We start from the raw sequence: 18,283 nt of genomic DNA, 5'->3' as shown, positions 1-18,283 counted from the left end.
GGGGCGCGGCCTCGGCCGGGGCGGGGGATGGGGACGGCGGGGGCGCCGGACCTGGGCCGTCCGCGTCGGCCGGCGGCAGGGTGCGCCCCGGGCGACCAGCTTTGTTTCGCTTTCGCTGTCAGCGGCCGCCGCCCCGTCTCCCGCCGCCGACTGGACCCGGGGAAGACGGGCCTCTGCGCGGCGGGGATCCCCATCCCCGGGACAGTCGGGGGCGCCCGGGGCCCGACGCCTCCGCCCGGGTGGGACATGACGGGCGCCAGGCCCTCGGGCGGGGGGGGTGATACCCGAGAGGGTGGGTGCCCAGGTGCTGCACTCGAGGTCTGGGTGGGAGTCCGCTCTGCTCCTTACAGGCTGTGTGATCGTGGACGAACCGCTTAACCCAAGTCTGTTATGTAGTTGCAAAATGGGTTAATAATAGTATCTGCCTCAGCGGGTGGTTGGGAGCTTCCCAAACTTGTCTGTGCGTGAAAATGGGGTCTGGAATCCCTATTGAAAAAACATATTCCAAGCCTCTCCCAATAGAGACTGATTTGTAGAGCCGAGCTGCCGATCCCTGGTGACATGGATGAGGGGACAAGTTTAGGATACACCGATGAGTGAGGTACTTGCCTCTCCTTGTTAACAGCTGTCATCAGAAAACGGTGTGGAAGTCGGAGAATATTGGAAGCACTTGGAGGGTCAGCCCAAATGACCATGCAGCCTCAGTGGGAATGGTGTGCTTGTTATGCAAAGGCCAAACCTCAAGACGCGTCCTTCAGGCTTCTTCTTTCCAACCACTTTGCCCCTAAACCCCACTAATAGAAATTTGGAGTGGGCTTGTGATTTATTCTGGGAGTCCCAACTCTTGAATATACTCCCATGCTTAAAGACGGTTTCCTGAGGGGAAATTTCTCAGAAGGGGGTCAAGGCCTAGGCTCAGAATTTGTTCCAGAACCTCTTTGTATTCTTCCAGTGAAGTTCAAGCTTCATTCTGGTCTGGAGGATTCTGATCGTGGATGTTTTTGTGTTTCCCTGGCTTCTTTGATGGAGCAGGGATTGTGGGTGGGTGGGTTGAAATCAGGGTTTTCCCTGGGGTGGTGTAACTTTTTAATTTGGGAAATGACATTTCTTTGTTTGCTGGAGTAAGGCATTCAGTACCAGGTGTAGAGGTAGCTCTCTCTGCCTTCCCATCTAGATAAGGGCTTTCTCTTCGGTGAGTTTGTTACCCATAGAACTGTTGTTAAATGGCCCCTACTGTTTGTCTGAAATCTTATGTGAATCTTTTTATAGCTTCCGCTGTCTATTCCATTGACTCCTTTTAGTTTATATCTGAAAGCGATCTGGAGCTAGCCTCCCTTTTCAGCAGGAATCTGTTTCCAGTTCTGGGTTTTTCCTAATGATTGACGACTGTGTTTTGGGGTGTGGGCTGAGCTGTTGAGAGCTGCCAAGCTACCGGTAAAAAAAAAAAAAAGGCCAGAGTTTTTTTCTTTTGAAACTGAATAAAGACCATTGTAATGGGACTAATTGTAATGGACAGCAGTAGATATCTTCAGAGTAGTGGTTAGAATGTATTTATTCATTCAAATATTTATTGAGTGTCTACTATGGGCCAGGCACTCTCTAGGCCAGCACTGGCCAATAGAAATATAACGCGAGCCACATATGCAATTTGAAATGTTCTAGTAGTTGTGTTTAAAAAAAAAAAGTGAAACAGGTGAAAGTAATTTTAAAATTATATCTTTGTCAATCCCGCATATCTTAAAATATTATCATTATAACGTAATCATGAATAATTATTGAAAATTTTTAGATTTTTGCTTTTGTACCGTCTTTGAAGTAAAGTATGTATCATGTACCTAATGGCCCATCGTAATTGGGACTTGCCACATTTCAGAAGGTCAGTAGCCACGTGTGGCTAGCAGTTACTGTATTGGACAGCACAGCCCAAAAGCAGTGAACAGTTCGGAATGAGGGTGGGGAAGAGAGAAACAACAGTTACATAAAAAGAAGCAAGCAATCAAGAGAAGTTGTGTGAGTGATAGTTATAAAGAAAATTCAGTGGAGTGAAAAGAAAGTGATTGGGCCACTTTGGATAGTGAGGCCAGGAAGGTCTCTGAGAAGGTGACACCAGCACTGAGGCCTGAAGGGTAGGCAGAGCAGCTGGGTGAGGATCTGGGGCCAGCCAGGCAGAGTTTTCTGAACGGATGGAACATCTCATGTAGAGATCTCAAGGCAGGACAAATCAACAAGCTTCCTGCCGGCTAGAGTCACTCATAGCTTCTCTCTGTGTTCAGGCAAATCTCCTTTCACAGAAGAGGCCCATGGTAAATGTCTTTCCACTCTGCCTGATTATCCAAACACATCCCAGTGTTTAATTAGAAAACTCAGATCCATAGGCCTTTTCAGCAAGAAGGGCCAGGGCAGGTACAATCCCAGATGAAGCTGGATCCTCTTGCCTCTGGTTTTTTTTTTTTTTTTTTAAAGTTCTGCACTAATTATGGCTTTCTTTTCCAGCAGCCAAGTTTAGTTTGGGCCCAGCCTCCTCTTCAGAATCTCCGTAGTTCCTTCGTTTTTTTTCTTATTTTAGTCCTTGGATTCTTGAGCCTGAAATAGCAAGAGATTAAATCCCCAAATCACAGAAATAGAGTGTGAAATCTGGGTATGGCTTATGTTTAAGAAGCATTTCATGTAAAATGTTTGGCAAAGGCATCATAATAGTCTAAGGGGCTTCATTTCATTTATATTATAGAGAGATACCATGTATATTTATTCCACAAATATTTACTGAGTGCCTGCTCTCTGCCAGGAACTCTGCTAGGCACTGGGGATAAACATACAAGGTCCCTGCTCTGTCGGTGGCATTGATGTCCTAACTGGAGGGAGACGGATAATAATCATAATGGTGATTGTGCTGTAAAGAAAATAAAGTGAGGAGTTATGAAGGACATTGACTTGGGATCAGAGCAGGGCTCTCTAAGGAGTTGTCATTTGAGCCGAGACCTGGATGAAGAGAAGGTGCCAGGCATGCAGGCATTCCAGTCTAAGAGAATAGCTGGTGCAAAGGCCCTGAGGTCGGAACTAATTGAGCATAGTCGAGGGGTGAGAGAAGGCCAGTGTGCAGGACTTCCAGGGCAGGGTGAGGATTTTATTCGAAGAGTGATCGAAACTGATCACTCTGAAAGGTGAGGAGAATGGGTGGTGGGGGCCGGAGGGGGAGCCAGGAGAGCAGTCTCCTAGCAGAGGGAGCTAGGAGTCTGCTTAGTGAGAGCTGATGTTGCATATATGAGCCAACGTTGGATGAGACGATGTTGCATAGGTTAGAATAGCAGCCGTGAGATGGAGGAAAGTTAGGTTTGGCAAGTCTTTTGGAAGCAGATGCAGTAGAACTAGTTAATGGATTTGGTTTGGGAGGTAAAGAAAAGAGAGAAGTCAGGGGTGACCCCTTTTCATATTGTGTGGAGCCTCCATGGTGTCGAAAGGATGGATAACGTGCGTATTGTGGAGGAAGCGAACCAAGTGTGAACATTACCAGGGTGGAATGAAGTCAGGTGATGAAAATGTACCTCCAGATCAGTCAATGTCATTTAATATTTGACTCCATCTGGCTTCTCAACCTCAGCACCACTGACATTTTGAGCAAAATAATTCTTCGTTGTAGCGGCTGCCCTGTGCACTGTAGGATGTTGAGCAGCATCCCTGGCCTCCACCCATTAGATGCCAGTAGCACCCCCTCTGGTTACGACAACCAAAATGTGTCCAGACATTGCCACATGTCCCTGGGGGGCAAAAGTGCCCCCGGCTGAGAACCACTGGACCCCATGAGGAGGCATTAACAGAATAGGGCTCGTTTACCTTAAGAAGATATCTAGAAATAATGGGAATAAACGCCACGGGGTTGCTGCGTAACACTGAGTCTTGTTTTGGATTTACAGTATAAAGTAACTTCTTACCATGCAGATACTCACATCCAGAGGACTGTGCTCAGATACACAAGTAATTGTGTAAGTGAAAGGATCGCCTGTGCAAACACAGATTTCTAGGAGGAATTACCTGGGCGTATACAAATGCCAATTTAGACAGATCTGATATATTAAAACCTAGATTTAAGCATAGAACCTCAGGGAATTAATATTCTCTTTACAAAGGAAACTTCCTTAAATTTTCTTTAAATAACAAAGCCATAAAGGCTTAATATGATTTATTAAAATTCTATTTAAAGACAGAATTTTCAGCAATACATTTATTTCATGAAACAAGATATACCCATGTATTTTCCTATAATGCATGTCAGAAAAAAATATATATATACGTATAAATATTATTTACATATATGCATGTTTACCGTCTGTTTCATTGAATCCAGGATATCATGGATTGTATTGCCAATATGTGTCACTGAAAAAAATACTGCCTATTTAACTATGAAAAGTCATCGCTTGACACATCCTGATTTTAACAAGGTCAAACTGAGAAGACTTATAAAGATGTGTCCTAAAATATACGAAATAGGGGCTGTTTAAATTAGTATCTATCTGGTAACAGCTATAAAAAGGTCAAAGTCTCAAAACTGCTAAAGTGGAACATACACATCAGACAGTGACCTCATTCAGGATGGAAGCCAGTTTTTATATTCGTAGGTAACACAATCGTAGCGATCAAAAAATCAGTTCTGAAGGCCTTGAACTTACAAGCTTTGTCAGCCATTGAGAATCTTCCGCTGTAGGGGAGACTTGAACTGGGGACTGCCCTTCAGGTCGATGAAGAAGCACCAGTCCAGCCCCCGCCCTTCACAGGACGCTGTGCTAGCCTCCCCCCTCCGCCCCCCCCAAAAAAAAAAGAAACAAGGATTGAATCGGCTTGGTGTTTGAAGGCGGCTGCGTAAATTCCCAGCTGGGGGTGGCGTTGGGGCAGAGGGAAACTTGTCACTACAGGAGAGAAAGAAATAAGGAGAGTGGGACTTACTTCCGCTTTGATAGTGTGAGATCTGGGTATGCTTCTGGGTTGCTAATCTCAGTGGGATTCTCATAAGCAGAAAATGAGTCTAGGTGTGAACTCAGATGAGCTACTTGGGGCACGACAGGGAGGTGTGTGTGGCCGGCGTGTGGCGTGCAGGGAGACGACCGGAAAGGGAAGGCTGGGGCCAGTGGGGTGGGCTGGGAGGCCGGGTCTCAGCTGCCTTTATCTGGTAGGCAGGTGGGAGCTTTGGAATGTATTTGAAAGAACTGTCTGTGATGTGCGTTTCAGCTTCAGCAGGGTCCCTGGGGGCAGGAGAAAATGCATCAGGAGAGTCTTGTAAAAGATCGGAGCAAGATGGGATGAAGGTTTAGGCCAGAACAGAGAGGAGATGGAAGTGGGAGGCCAGATCAAGAAGTCTGAGTGACAGGAAGCAGGGCCAGTGCTGAACATTTTAGCCTTGATGATGGGGAGGATGACGGGGAGTGAGAGGGAGCCTGTGAGTTTCAGATATTCCTCCTTTCACCTGTTTCCCAGTAGCAGGTTCTTTTGGAGAGACCTTAAGTGCATCTGAAGGCTTCCTGATCAGCACCGTCTGATCCTTGCCTGGCCTGTCTCCTTTCTTCCTCTTCGGGCTTTCATAGGAAAATCAGGCCTCCCTTCACTGGATTCACTCTTACAAAGGTTACTCTGAGTCACGGTTAACCAGAAGTCAGGAGTGCCAGCACTGAGTAACCCCACTGGAATTCAGCCTGTGGCTACTGTTAGTGCCCCAGGTCATTTAAATGACAACTCCCTCCCAGAATCCGGACTGTCACTTTTTGCCATGGGGAGACCTCGGTGGCTTTCCAGTTTCTGAGTCAGCAAGGTGGTCAGGGGCCTGGTTCTGCCCTTACCCTCGAGGTGAGGGTGCCTGTTTGAAGCATGCTGTCTCCTGCCCCAGAGGAGCCACTGCTGCTGGCCGAACTCAAGCCCGGGCGCCCCCATCAGTTTGATTGGAAGTCAAGCTGTGAAACGTGGAGCGTTGCCTTCTCTCCGGATGGTTCCTGGTTCGCCTGGTCTCAAGGACACTGCATTGTCAAGCTGATCCCCTGGCCGCTGGAAGAGCAGTTGTAAGTTCTTTCACACCCAAGGGAGTGAGGGAGTCCTGGGGAACTGAGCGCTCTCCCAGATGGCTCCCTGCCCGAGAGCAGGAGAGGCAAGGTGGCCAAAACAGTTCAGGAATTGGATCAGTGAGGTTTCCAGGGTCCCACATTCTGTACCTGTGAAAATTAACTCCATCGAGATTATGTTAGCCCTGAGTTTCTTTTTTTTAACAGCTTTGCTGAGATATAATTTACACGCCGTACAGTTTGCCCATTTAAAGTGTGCAGCCAGAGGCCCAGCTGGGTAGTTAGGCTTGATTATCCGGCAGCTGCTGGTTAGGGACGACTCCCCCTTACCAACTAACTGTATTTTAAATTTCCCTAAATTACCTGAGTCCTTTGGAGGCAAGTAAACTTGTCTTTCACCAAAAAAATAAAGTATACAGCTAAGTGACTTGAGAATATCCACAGAGTTGTGCAACCATCACCATGATCAGTCTTACAACATTTTTGTCACCCCAAAAAGAAATCCTCTAATCCCCCTCTGCTCTCCAGCCCTGAGCAGCCTCTAATCTACTTTCTGTCTTTGTAGATTTGCCTACTCTAGACATTTCGTACAAATCAAATCATACACTGTGTAGTCAGTTGACTGGCTTCTTTCACTTAGGATACTGTTTTTATGGTTATCCGTGTTGTAGCATGCTTCATTACTTCATTTCCCTTTACTGCCAAATAATGTTCCATCTTATGGAGACACCACATTTTGTTGATAAGTTTACCCACTGGTGAACATTCAGGTTGTTTTCACTTTTTGGCTATTAGATAATGCTTCTGTGAACACTTACGTGAAGTTTTTGTGTGGATATATGTTTTTGTATATGTTTAACTGGTTGAGGAACTGTCAGACTGTTTTTCAAAGTGGTTCCAGCATTTTACAATCCCACCAGCAATGTTGGAGATTTCCAAATTTTCCACATCCTGACCAACACTTGTTATCGACTGTCTTTTTTTTTTTGCGGGCACAGGCCTCTCACTATTGTGGCCTCTCCCGCTGCGGAGCACAGGCTCCGGACGCGCAGGCCCAGCGGCCATGGCTCACGGGCCCAGCCGCCCCGCGGCATGTGGGATCTTCCCGGACCGGGGCACGAACCCGTGTCCCCTGCATCGGCAGGCGGACTCTCAACCACTGTGCCACCAGGGAAGCCCTCGACTGTCTTTGATTATAGTATAGCCATCCTAGTGGGAGCAAAGTGGCATCTCATTGTGGTTTTGGTTTGCATTTCCTTGTTGGCTACTGATCTTGCCCACCTTTTCATGTGATTATTGGCCCTTTGCATGTCTTCTTTGGAGAAATGTCTATTCAGATCCTTGGTCCATTTTAAAATTGGCTAGTTGCCTTTTTTATTATCAACCAAGTTCAGTTCCTGATATTAACTAGCTTTTCTGTCTCTGGGCTGGACAAGTCCCAGTATCTGAATGCTGTGAGCTCCCAGTCAGATGGCCCAGCATCAGTATTTTTTTCATTTGTCACAGGGCAACTCTATGTCTGTATTTATTTACTCACCCAACAGTTGTTGTAGTCTTCCTTGCCTGACGCAGAGCCAGGGGCTGAGAATCCTGAAATAAATCAAACATGGCCCCTGCCCATGAGGGTCTCATTTGTTTTGCTTTAAGCATTTCTTACAAGTAGCACGTTAGATTTACGTTTTTTATAAGTTCAGTCTGAAACTTGTTGCCTTGATGATAGGTAACGCTGATGAAAATTTGCTGAGATGGGTACTCTGCACGCTGCTGGGGTTGAGGAGTATAAATTTGTGCACTTGCTGGAAGGAAGGCCATTTCGAGGACCTTAAAACTGCTCTTCCTGCGATTAGGAATCTCAGAAATGGGGTCATCGATTTATTTATTTATTTAAAAACTTTTATTGGAGTACAGTTGATTTACAATGTTGTTATTTTCTGCTGTACAGCAAAATGAATCAATTATACATATACATATATCCACTCTCTTTTAGATTCTCTTCCCACATAGGTCATTACAGAATATTGAGTAGAGTTCCCTGTGCTATACAGTAGGTCCTTATTAGTTATCTATTTTATATATAGTAGTGTGTATATGTCGATCGCAATCTCCCAATTTATTCCTCCCGCCACTTCCCCCCGGTAACCATAAGATTGTGTTCTACATCTGTGACTCTATTTCTGTTTTGTAGATAAGTTCATTTGTACCATTTTTTTATAGTCCACATATAAGTGATATCACATGGTATTTGTCTTTCACTGTCTGACTTACTTCACCTAGTATGACAATCTCTAGGTCCATCCATGTTGCTGCAAATGGGAGGTCATCCATTTACATACACTAATTTTCAACATGAAATTAATCATATGGTAGTTAAAAATCAGAAATAGCTTAAAATCTGGTGATGAGAGAAGGCTTAAGGAAATTCGGGCATTGCTGTATATTTCTGTAGCCATCAGAGATTGTTGTGTGTGTTTTTTGTTTTTGTTTTTTTTAATCACAATTTTCAGTTCCTTCTATACTCAGTTTAATGGTGATGCCAAGATCATTATTTATTGGTTCCCCCAGTCTAAATACAAGGGACTCAACTTCATATCCAGACTTAAATCTGATATATAGTCTGGAAAAGTATTTTTTAAAAAGCATAAAGTGGGAAATCTGTTACTTCCTTGAAAATCACTCTTGTATTCAAGTATATATATTACTATACATAAATATATCTTTCCAATATTAGGGAAAATGTAAATTTGAGCATTAACCCTTTATGTGTATCTTTTGTTTAATATAATGAGGGAAATATTGTTTAATATGTTAAATGAGCAGTTACTTGTTTTAGGGAAAAATCACACATTTTGAAGAATAATAACTTGAGGAAATGCTTACAGTACAAGGCTTACTGAAAAAAGCAAGCTATGAAACTGTATTTGCAGTATGATCCCAAATTTGTTTTTGAATAACATGTGAATGTACACATAAATTAAAAATTCATCGTACAGTGTTTACTGTGGTTAGAGTGGTATTAGGATCTGGATAATTTTTATAATTTTCTCATTTCCAAAATTTCCCCATGTTTCACTATTAATTTTATAATTTAAAATAATTGTTATTTTAAAAGTCCTTTAAAAGGGGAAATCTGGGGCCTTTATATTCTTGTTAGGGTTGTTATACATTTAAAAAATCATATAATGTAGCGCTTTTGATATTGAGCAAATAATTGATAATAACTAGATAAATGTACTACTACTTTTAGAAATAAAATTTTCTGAAGATTCAATTTTGGTGAAGTTAAATTCTCCTAATGACTGTCCCTGGCCCCGAGCGGCCCCCTCCCACAGTCGTGTCTGCCACCTCCCATGTACCTCATCCCTTGAATTCATTGCAGACTCTGAAGTCCAGGGCATGTGCTGAACACTAGGCTAGGACACCCAAGACTTGACTACTAGTTCCCGTTCTGCCCCCAATTTTGTGACCCCAGGAAAGTTATCTCTACCCCTAACATGTTAAATTTATGATAGTAAAATGAATTACTATGCCAATGTGCCTTAATTCCTTTGGAATAAAGTAGCTACAGATGTATCCCTTAATTCAAATACAGAAATCAGGATTTTATTAAAAAAAAAAAAAAAAAGGTAACTTTGGAGGTTCTGAGCTGGCCTACAAAGCTCTCCCCATAGCTTGCCTTTTCTGTGCTTCTCCCCTGTATGGCCAACTAAGGCCCCCGAGTCAGGGCTGGGCAGGTCTTCGAAGTGTATGTGTCGGCCTGGCTGGGGCCGGATGTGGATTGGGTGGGCTTCATTGAAAAGACATTCAGTGTCACATTTCAGATGTTCTGTCAGAACGACACATTTTCAGACCACGTTTGGCCATTTAGACCAGGGGTCGGCACACTTTTTCTATAAAGGCCCAGATAGTAAATATTTCTGGCTTTCGGGGCCGTATGTCTCTGTCAAGACAAGTCAGCTCTGCTGCTCGAGCGTGAACACGTCCCTAGGCGAGAGGTGGGCAGACGAGCCTGGTGGAGGTGGGAGACGGCTTCACGTACAGAACAGACTGCCATCCCGGGCACACTCCCGCAGCCTCTGCTTTAGAATGACAGACTTTCAGAGTTGAAGGAGCCCACGTTTGCCACAGTCTCTCCCTTCTAGTTCTGTAGGTGAGCTTGCTTAAAATTCTTTAATATATTTCGATGATGCGATTGGCAAAAATATGACTTACTTAAGTTTTCGGGAATAGATGTAATACAGAAAGAGGTTCAGCTGCATGTATGTTGGCTATAGGATTTTTCATGGAAATGAGTCCCAGCTTTATCATCACTCTTTCCCCCAGTTCGATAAACCACGGAGTGTGGCCATGTAGCAAAGCAGGACTGAATACTTACAGTGATAAAGTGTACTACAGATAAGGGTTCTGCGTTTGCGGGCCGAACCCCAGGACTGTTGAATTGCTCATGCCTTTGAGACATTGTCTGCGAGGCAGAGTGGTGGGCAGGGCCCTGTTTCTTAGGGACGGAGTCTTATTTAGCTTGTCTGGGCCTGTGTTTCAGCATAAGTTGAAGGTAAAAGGAAAGGCTTGGGCCACGAGATCTTTGAGGTCAGCGTGCCCCTTAACAGCTCTGTGAGTTCTTCCCTTCACTGCCCTGCTGGTTGGTTCCTGGACTGGATGTGCCATCAGAGAAGTAAATGAAAGAGCCTCATTCATTGATTGGAGCAAAGCAAGTGAAGGTGGAAATTGGCATGTACCAAGCAAACTGTTGGCCCGAAAATTGGGTTTATTTTCCTGCTCCTTGGGGACTTTCTAAGCTAGAGATAAGGGGGGTATGAGGCAGAAGAGTGGCACATGGTTATTCAGGCTCTAAGTTCTGTCCTAGTTCCAAATCTACAGCATGCTTTCTTTCTCATGAGAAACATGGAGTGCATCTTTCCTTCCAAGCACCAAAACCCAGGAGAACTTTCTGAAGAAGCAAATGGCTCCCTGGAGCATCTGTGATCTAGTTATCCCACAAGGCAGGTCGCCCCACTGCAGGACTGTCACAGATGGGATGAGCCACGGCCAGTGAAGTCTCTGTTACACGAATTCTAAAAAAAAAAACAAGAAGAAAGGTCGTACTAGAATTCACTGAAGGCCTATTTGTTTCTAGGATTTCAAAGGCTTAGGTACCCCAGAATGAAAAGTCGATTGACTTGGTGGCAATTTCAGACTCATTAAGAACTCTCTGCTTTTCCCAGCATCCCTAAAGGGTTCGAAGCCAAAAGCCGAAGCAGCAAAAATGATACAAAAGGGCGAGGCAGCCCAAAGGAGAAGACGCTGGACTGTGGGCAGATTGTCTGGGGCTTGGCCTTCAGCCCGTGGCCTTCTCCACCCAGCAGGAAGCTCTGGGCACGCCACCATCCCCAGGTGCCAGACGTCTCTTGCCTCATTCTTGCTACAGGGCTCAACGATGGGCAGATCAAGATTTGGGAGGTACAGACAGGTAGGTCATTTCTGGCTGGGATCAGGCCCCAGGGGGCTCTCGTGCACATTCCGATCAGGGACCAGAGGGGCCGCCAGTTGGCTGAGGGGTGTGGCTGTGACCTGTAGGCCAGAGCTGCCTCTCCCCCTGATCGAGTGCCCCTCTCTCTCACGCTAGGGCTCCTGCTTTTGAATCTGTCTGGCCACCAAGACGTCGTGAGAGATCTGAGCTTCACACCCAGTGGCAGTTTGATTTTGGTTTCTGCATCCCGAGATAAGACTCTTCGCATCTGGGACCTGAATAAACATGGTATGGAGGTGACGGAATGACTTGGCAACCCCAAAATACTGTATTTGCCCCTCTCTCTACTTGACCAGTGTCATTTTATCCAGAACAGTGTTTCTCAACCTTTTTTTCTGTTATTGCCTCCTGAGGAGACTTTTTAGACATGTTTCTCCTAGTCACCCTCCCCAGCCCCCTCACCACCTGGGAGATTTTCATGCCAAAAATACATTGAATATCTCTTCAGGTACTGGATGTGTATCTGTGCTTTGTACATTAAAAAGGTCAGACTTTTCTGGCCATCAAGAACCAGTTTTCACCCCTCTCGAAAATACATGGTGTAGAATAGGTTTTCTCAGCTGTGGCACTCTTGCCATACTGGGCTGGATAATTCTTTGTTACGGACCTTCCCGTGCATTCTGGTGTGGAGCAGCATCCTTGCCCTCTTAACCCGTGAGATGCCAGTAGCACCTTCTCTAGTTGTGATAACCAAAAATGTCTCCAGACAGAGCCCAGTGTCAACATAAAGGCCACAGCCTCCCCGGGTTGAGAACCACTGATCTGGAAGAAGTCATCCATGTTGGGTACTTCCTGTTAGAAGTAAAGTTTCTTTGTACAGTGGAATCTAGGTCTACGAGAATCCTCTCAGGCTGGGGTGGGGAGGGGGGCGGTCAGCCCTAGTGCAGTTCTGCTCTAAGCAGGACTGTATCCCGGAGCAGCCCGACGGAGAATTCCATACATCTCTGGGGTTTCTCCTCAGCTGGGAGGGTGACACAGGGAAGGGGAATTGGTTGCCGGGCCATTTCTCCCTCGCAGGCGTGGAGGGAGGTGGAAGGAGGAAATGGGGACGTGGGCGGTCATGAAGAGCACCCTCGTCCCTGATGATGCAGAGTCCGAGCGGTGACTGTGCAGCTCTCCACACCACGAGAGGGGCCCCGTCCCTGCCCTCTCAGAAACGAGCCTGATAACTTGTCAGGCAACTAAGGAGGTGCTTGTGGTGCCCTCATCTGAAGGCATCGAGTCACGCAACGCGCCCTGGGTCCTGTCTGCCTGTTGCTGTGGAGCTTGTGGCTGTGTGGTCTGAGGTGGGCCTGCTGACTGGGAGGGTGATCAGACGCAGTGCCTTTTTTTTTTTTTTTTGTGGTACGCAGGCCTCTCACTGCTGTGGCCTCTCCCGTTGCGGAGCACAGGCTCCGGACGCGCAGGCTCAGCGGCCATGGCTCACGGGCCCAGCCGCTCCGCGGCATGTGGGATCTTCCCGGACCGGGGCAGGAACCCGTGTCCCTTGCATTGGCAGGCGGACTCTCAACCACTGCGCCACCAGGGAAGCCCCGCAGCGCCTTTTTTAATGAGCGTCGCAGGCACCTTGCCACCATCTGAGGCAGGGAGGGAGGACTCGCTGAAGGGGCTGAGAGTGGGCAGAATGGACTAGGCCAGTTACTAGGGCTTTTCAAGGAGAGGAGGGGACTAAAGTAGTGTCCCCAGGCACGGGGCCCTGCCCCCCCCACCCTGCCTTGATTTATTCACTCACACCTACCCCGGGGGAGCAGGTACGCTTCTTACTTGAGAGCTGAAGAAACCATGACTGACTTTCATAAAATTTATTTCTGTATGCCTACACATACACATGAATTCTTAAATGCATATGTATGACCATATACATTCTTCCCCCCTTTTTGGGGGCTTCTCCCCCCAAATTTTCTCATCCTCCCCTCCTTTGCATTCCTCCATAATCCCCCTGCAGTCCTGTTACCCATGCTAAATAAGACCCTTCCATATTGCCTTCCATATTTTTCTCTATACTTGCGTAATCCTATTCAGACACTCACTTTTAAAAAAATTATTTATTTCTGGCTGTGTTGGGTCTTCATTGCTGCACGCGGGCTTTCTCTGGTTGCGGTGAGCGGGGGCTACTCGCTACTCTCTGTTGCTGTGCGCAGCCTTCTTATCGCAGTGGCGTCTCTTGTGGAGCACGGGCTCTAGGCGCGCTGGCACATGGGCTCAGCAGTTGTGGCTCACAGGCTCTAGAGCGCAGGCTCGGTAGTTGTGGCGCACAGGCTTAGTTGCTCCGTGGCGTGTGGGATCTTCCCGGACCAGGGCTCAAACCCGTGTCCCCTGCATGGGCAGGCAGATTCTTAACCACTGTGCCACCAGGGAAGTCCCAGACACTCACTTTTACATTTATGGATTTGGGGGTCATTGTTTCACAAAAATGGAATCATATTCTTCACATTTTTTCTGCATTTTTCTTTTTTATTAGACAGTACTCCATGGAAAATCTAGTTCCTTAATTTCATCTGACTTAACAGGTGGAATACTACCCTTTATTCATCCATTCCTCTGTTGATGGGCATTTAGCTTTTTCCCAGATGGAGATCTGAAGAGATGACGTGAGTGACCTAGGGTTATGCGCTGAGTAAACAGTGGAGCCAGGATTCAAGGCTGAGTTTACCTGCCTCCAGAGCATGTGGCCCTAATTATGCTGCACCACTGCTCATCCGGACATCCTGGCGAGGGTGGGAGGAGGGTGAGAGTGGGATCCTTGTGGCCAGGGGGAAACCATTACAGAGCATAAATGACAGAGAATTGAAGGTAAACACTTTCAAATTTGGAAGGATGCTTCAGAGTAACTGAGGTGGTTGGGGGACCTGAAAAGAATGTTCTCTGTTATCAAAGGAATGTATCAAACCTGATCTGTCGACAGCCTTTGTCCCACTGACCTTGTGGATTTTGGTGAAACAGTAGGTAATGATTTCCCTTGGGCATTATAACGTCATGTTAATAGATTTCAGGCATTTAAATGATAAATCCTGTCATATTTCTTTCTCTGCATTAAAAAAGGGGCCCGTGGGCTCAGCTGCTAGAGAACCGCTGGATATAGTGGGTGGGGCTGGGGGGAGGCACCACTGCCGGTTCTTCAGGCTTCCTGCTCTGGTTTTGGGAGTCGGCTCACCATGTGCTCCATTTCTCTGACAGGTAAACAGATTCAGGTGTTATCGGGCCACCTGCAGTGGGTTTACTGCTGCTCCATCTCGCCAGACTGCAGCATGCTGTGTTCTGCAGCTGGGGAGAAGTCGGTGAGTCTCAAACTTGGGGTGCCCTTTGCTCTGTTGCTTCAGTTCAGGGAAGCGGCCTCATGCATGAGAGGGTAAGTGAGCCAGTGTCCTTGAAAGCCGCCTGCAAATCAGCCCCAGCGGGAGGCACGCTGCCGGGCTGAGGCCCCTCCTTTTCTGATTTGCACTTTGACACAAACCAAACGAGAGGAGGTGTTTGGAAGCAGGTCGCTCCCGTCATGTCGTGGGAGGGCTGTTTGCCTTCACAAGATGGGAAAGCCATGTTTTTAAAATTTCTTTCCCTGTTGGAGTCTATGATTTTAAAAGTTGCAACCCACATGTGGATCCAGATTTCCTTTGAACCATCTAATTTGAATCCACCTAATTAGGATTTCCATTCAAATCATAAAATGTACAGTAACTCGTTGAACTTTGTCCTGAAATCCTGTCTATTGTAACAAAAGTACTAGAAACCCAGGAACAGTTTGGGAACCGATTGTTTGAGTTTTACATCTGCATTGAGCTGTTGTTTGCTGTGACCGACTTGGGAAAGTTAAGAGTTCACTATTTGGTACAGCTCAGGTGGTTAATCATTGATTTGAGGTTTGGAACTATGTGAAAGTGAGAGTTTTCTTAAAGGAAAAAAAAGAAAATACTTCTTTTAATTCTCAGAAAGGTTTCAAGTAAGGAGCTAGGTCAGACCTACAGCCGTGGGGCAGATTTCTGTGGTCCTGTAAACCAGAGGCGGGTGTCAGATGGCTCTGTTGGGTGACCAGGAATTCACCTCTGACCCCTAATTTTGGTTTCAAGTGAAAGGACAAGGTAGCCCTTGGCTTAGGTCTTCAGCATGCATTGCCCTATTTGCTAAGAGCGCTCAGAAGCAGGACCCAGAAGCTTCCCCTGAGCCATGCTGGCTGCTGTCTTCCTGAGGTCGGTTGGTTGATTCTCCCCTAAAGTAAGCTCCTTGAGCATGTCTGTTGGTTCTGTGCCTCAAGAATTCAGACCTGTCACTTTATTTAGGCCAGTATGACATGTTCTAGAAGAAACATAGAAAAGGGGCTGGAGCACTTAGCTTCCCCTGGCTGTGCGGCCTGGAGAGGCAAGGCTGTGCCTTCTCCTCACTGTTCACGTCTTGAGCACTGTTTCCGCCCTGACCAGGCACCTGTTCTTCCCACAGGTCTTCCTGTGGAGCATGCGGTCCTACACATTAATCCGGAAGCTGGAGGGCCACCAGAGCAGCGTCGTCTCTTGCGACTTCTCCCCTGACTCTGCCTTGCTCGTCACGGCTTCTTACGATACCAATGTGATCATGTGGGACCCCTACACTGGCGAGCGGCTGCGGTCACTCCAGTAAGGACTGCCTCCCCGCTTCCGCTTCCCGGTGGGGTGTTCGATGGGAAACCTGTCTTGGTCCAGGACACAGTGTGTTCGTGCTTATTCTGAGGCACTGGTGTGCAGCAGTGTTTCACTGTCAATTCTCAAATTAGCCCCGAGTGCCTTCAAGTCTCCGGCTATAGGAGGCTCTCTGTACTGCTTTGGATTCAGCATTACGAAACCTCACAGTGACTCTTTCTTTCCACTTACTAATAACTGTAGTAACAGGTTCAGAATGATCCTCTTATTGAAACTGTTATTTCCAAAGTGAATTTTCATGTTCTCACCAACTTGGTCTACTTTTCCCCTTTGTCTCTGTTGTTTTCTGAAGCAAATAATAGGTAGTCCTATAATTATCATGTATCTTAGCCTAAAAAAGACTTTCAGTTTGTACTGTGGCATTAAAGCGAGGGCTGACCTACTTTGCATAAGGAAATTAGCACAGGGAATATTAGTAATCCTTCAGCCCCCTCCACAAGACACTGGAGCTGTATGAAATGCACTTGTTTCCAGTCGTCTTTTCCAGTCTGCAAATCCCCAGGTTTTCCACACGGGGTACGAGACATGTCTGGAACCTTTTTGTGGCCATGGCACTTTGGCCTCCTGCCTGGGGATGAAAGGCGGAGGGCGGAGGGCAGCCATCACTGCAGGCCCACCTACTGTCCTGTGTCCTCCTCAGCCACACCCAGCTCAACCCCCCCATGGATGACAGCGATGTCCACATCAGCTCCCTGAGATCTGTGTGCTTCTCCCCTGAAGGCTTGTACCTCGCCACGGTAGCGGATGACAGGTAACGAAGAGAAACCTCTTTCCGCGGCCTCAGAGCAAGCGTTGGAAAGGGCTTGTAGCATCACCCTTGGGGTCTGGCCCCAGGTCTGCTGACACGTCCCTTTCTCCTCCAGGCTCCTCAGGATCTGGGCCCTGGAACTGAAAACTCCAATTGCGTTTGCCCCTATGACCAATGGCCTCTGCTGCACGTTTTTTCCACATGGCGGAGTCATTGCCACGGGGTATGTATCTGTTAGCCGAGCAGACGCGTAGTGGTTTCTGTTGAGTATTCCACGTAGCTTTTCAAGGAAAGAAAGCATCTAGAATTTTCTTGCCTGTGAGGAAGGCTTTAAGGAAATCTGAGATTACATAAAATTCTGATATTCTCTTCTGCTAATAGAGTTTATCATTTACTCTTAATATTTAGCCTAAATGTCAACGTGAAAGATCTACAATTCATGCTATTAACAGGCCAGGTCTGCAAGGAAGCAGAAATCAAGATGATGCAGCATTTATATGGGAAACCATTTAGGGCAGAGACCACCTTACAGGGAACATCTGTAATTCAACAGGTGGCACTCTTCCCTGTTACATTTGAACCCATAGTATGATTTATAAAGGGCTGTACTGACAGAGACAGCACTTTGGAACCAGAGGTGTCTTGAGTTCTCCTGCTGCCCTCAGCAGCCTTAATTACTCAGCGCCACAGCCTCCATATCTATTTCCAAGGTCCAGGCTGCGTTTCACTCTCTAGAGTCTCCTGCCAGTGCAAGTGAGAGTAGAAACATTGATATCTGTCCCAGTGAAAACATACATTTCCAAGGTCTGCCATAACGCACTGGTTTCCGTCTCATTTCAGGACAAGGGATGGCCACGTCCAGTTCTGGACGGCTCCTCGGGTCCTGTCATCACTGAAGCACTTATGCCGGAAAGCCCTGCGAAGTTTCCTAACGACATACCAAGTGCTAGCGCTGCCAATCCCTAAGAAAATGAAAGAGTTCCTCACATACAGAACTTTTTAAGCCAGTCTCCATAGTCTTACTTGTTTCCTCTGTAGCAGGATAAATCTTCCTGACAAGTAGCTGGAGCAATGGGCCAAACATCTGGTCTTGGATTGAAATAGAATCTCTCTTTGGGATTGTGAACACAGAATGTAGCAAAACCAGATTCCAGTGGCCTCGCCAGGAGTCTCTTCCCCATGAGGTGTGAGGGTCAGTCGTAGAAGAGGGATTCCACTTCTGCAGTGACGGAGCCTGACCTTAACCTTCAGGCCACTTAATGGACAGCAGTGCTGGACCCTCTCTGGTCATTTTGATTCC

The 18,283-nt window shown here is 46.7% G+C and overlaps 1 protein-coding gene across 2 annotated transcripts; it reads left to right on the top strand.

The window, feature by feature from the left end:
• Positions 1-140: 140 nt before the first annotated feature.
• WSB2 (WD repeat and SOCS box containing 2) lies at positions 141-18,271 on the top strand. 2 transcript variants are annotated; one of them, XM_029222401.1, is made up of 8 exons: positions 141-6,044; positions 11,264-11,508; positions 11,665-11,796; positions 14,746-14,846; positions 16,000-16,172; positions 16,876-16,986; positions 17,099-17,206; positions 17,824-18,271. In XM_029222401.1, the coding sequence occupies exons 1-8, from the start codon at positions 5,857-5,859 to the stop codon at positions 17,984-17,986; spliced, it is 1,221 nt and encodes a 406-aa protein (XP_029078234.1). In that variant the 5' UTR covers positions 141-5,856; the 3' UTR covers positions 17,987-18,271. The 2 variants fall into 2 exon arrangements, with proteins under 2 accessions (XP_029078234.1, XP_029078235.1); XM_029222402.1 differs by lacking the exon at positions 141-6,044 and having other exon boundaries at positions 10,601-11,508; positions 11,665-14,514.
• The last annotated feature ends 12 nt before the right edge of the window (positions 18,272-18,283 follow it).

This window comes from Monodon monoceros, unplaced genomic scaffold, assembly GCF_005190385.1.
Source record: "Monodon monoceros isolate NGI ecotype Baffin Bay Population unplaced genomic scaffold, NGI_Narwhal_1 Super_Scaffold_1, whole genome shotgun sequence".
NCBI classification, from domain to species: Eukaryota; Metazoa; Chordata; class Mammalia; order Artiodactyla; family Monodontidae; genus Monodon; species Monodon monoceros.
This window is presented reverse-complemented; position numbering and strand designations above follow the sequence as displayed.

Coding starts and splice junctions, on each gene's coding strand:
- WSB2 (XM_029222401.1), top strand. CDS start 5,857: ATGCTGTCTCCTGCCCCAGAGGAGCCACTGCTGCTGGCCGAACTCAAG. Junction 6,045..11,263: donor TGGCCGCTGGAAGAGCAGTT/GTAAGTTCTTTC, acceptor TGCTTTTCCCAG/CATCCCTAAAGGGTTCGAAG. Junction 11,509..11,664: donor GATTTGGGAGGTACAGACAG/GTAGGTCATTTC, acceptor CTCTCACGCTAG/GGCTCCTGCTTTTGAATCTG.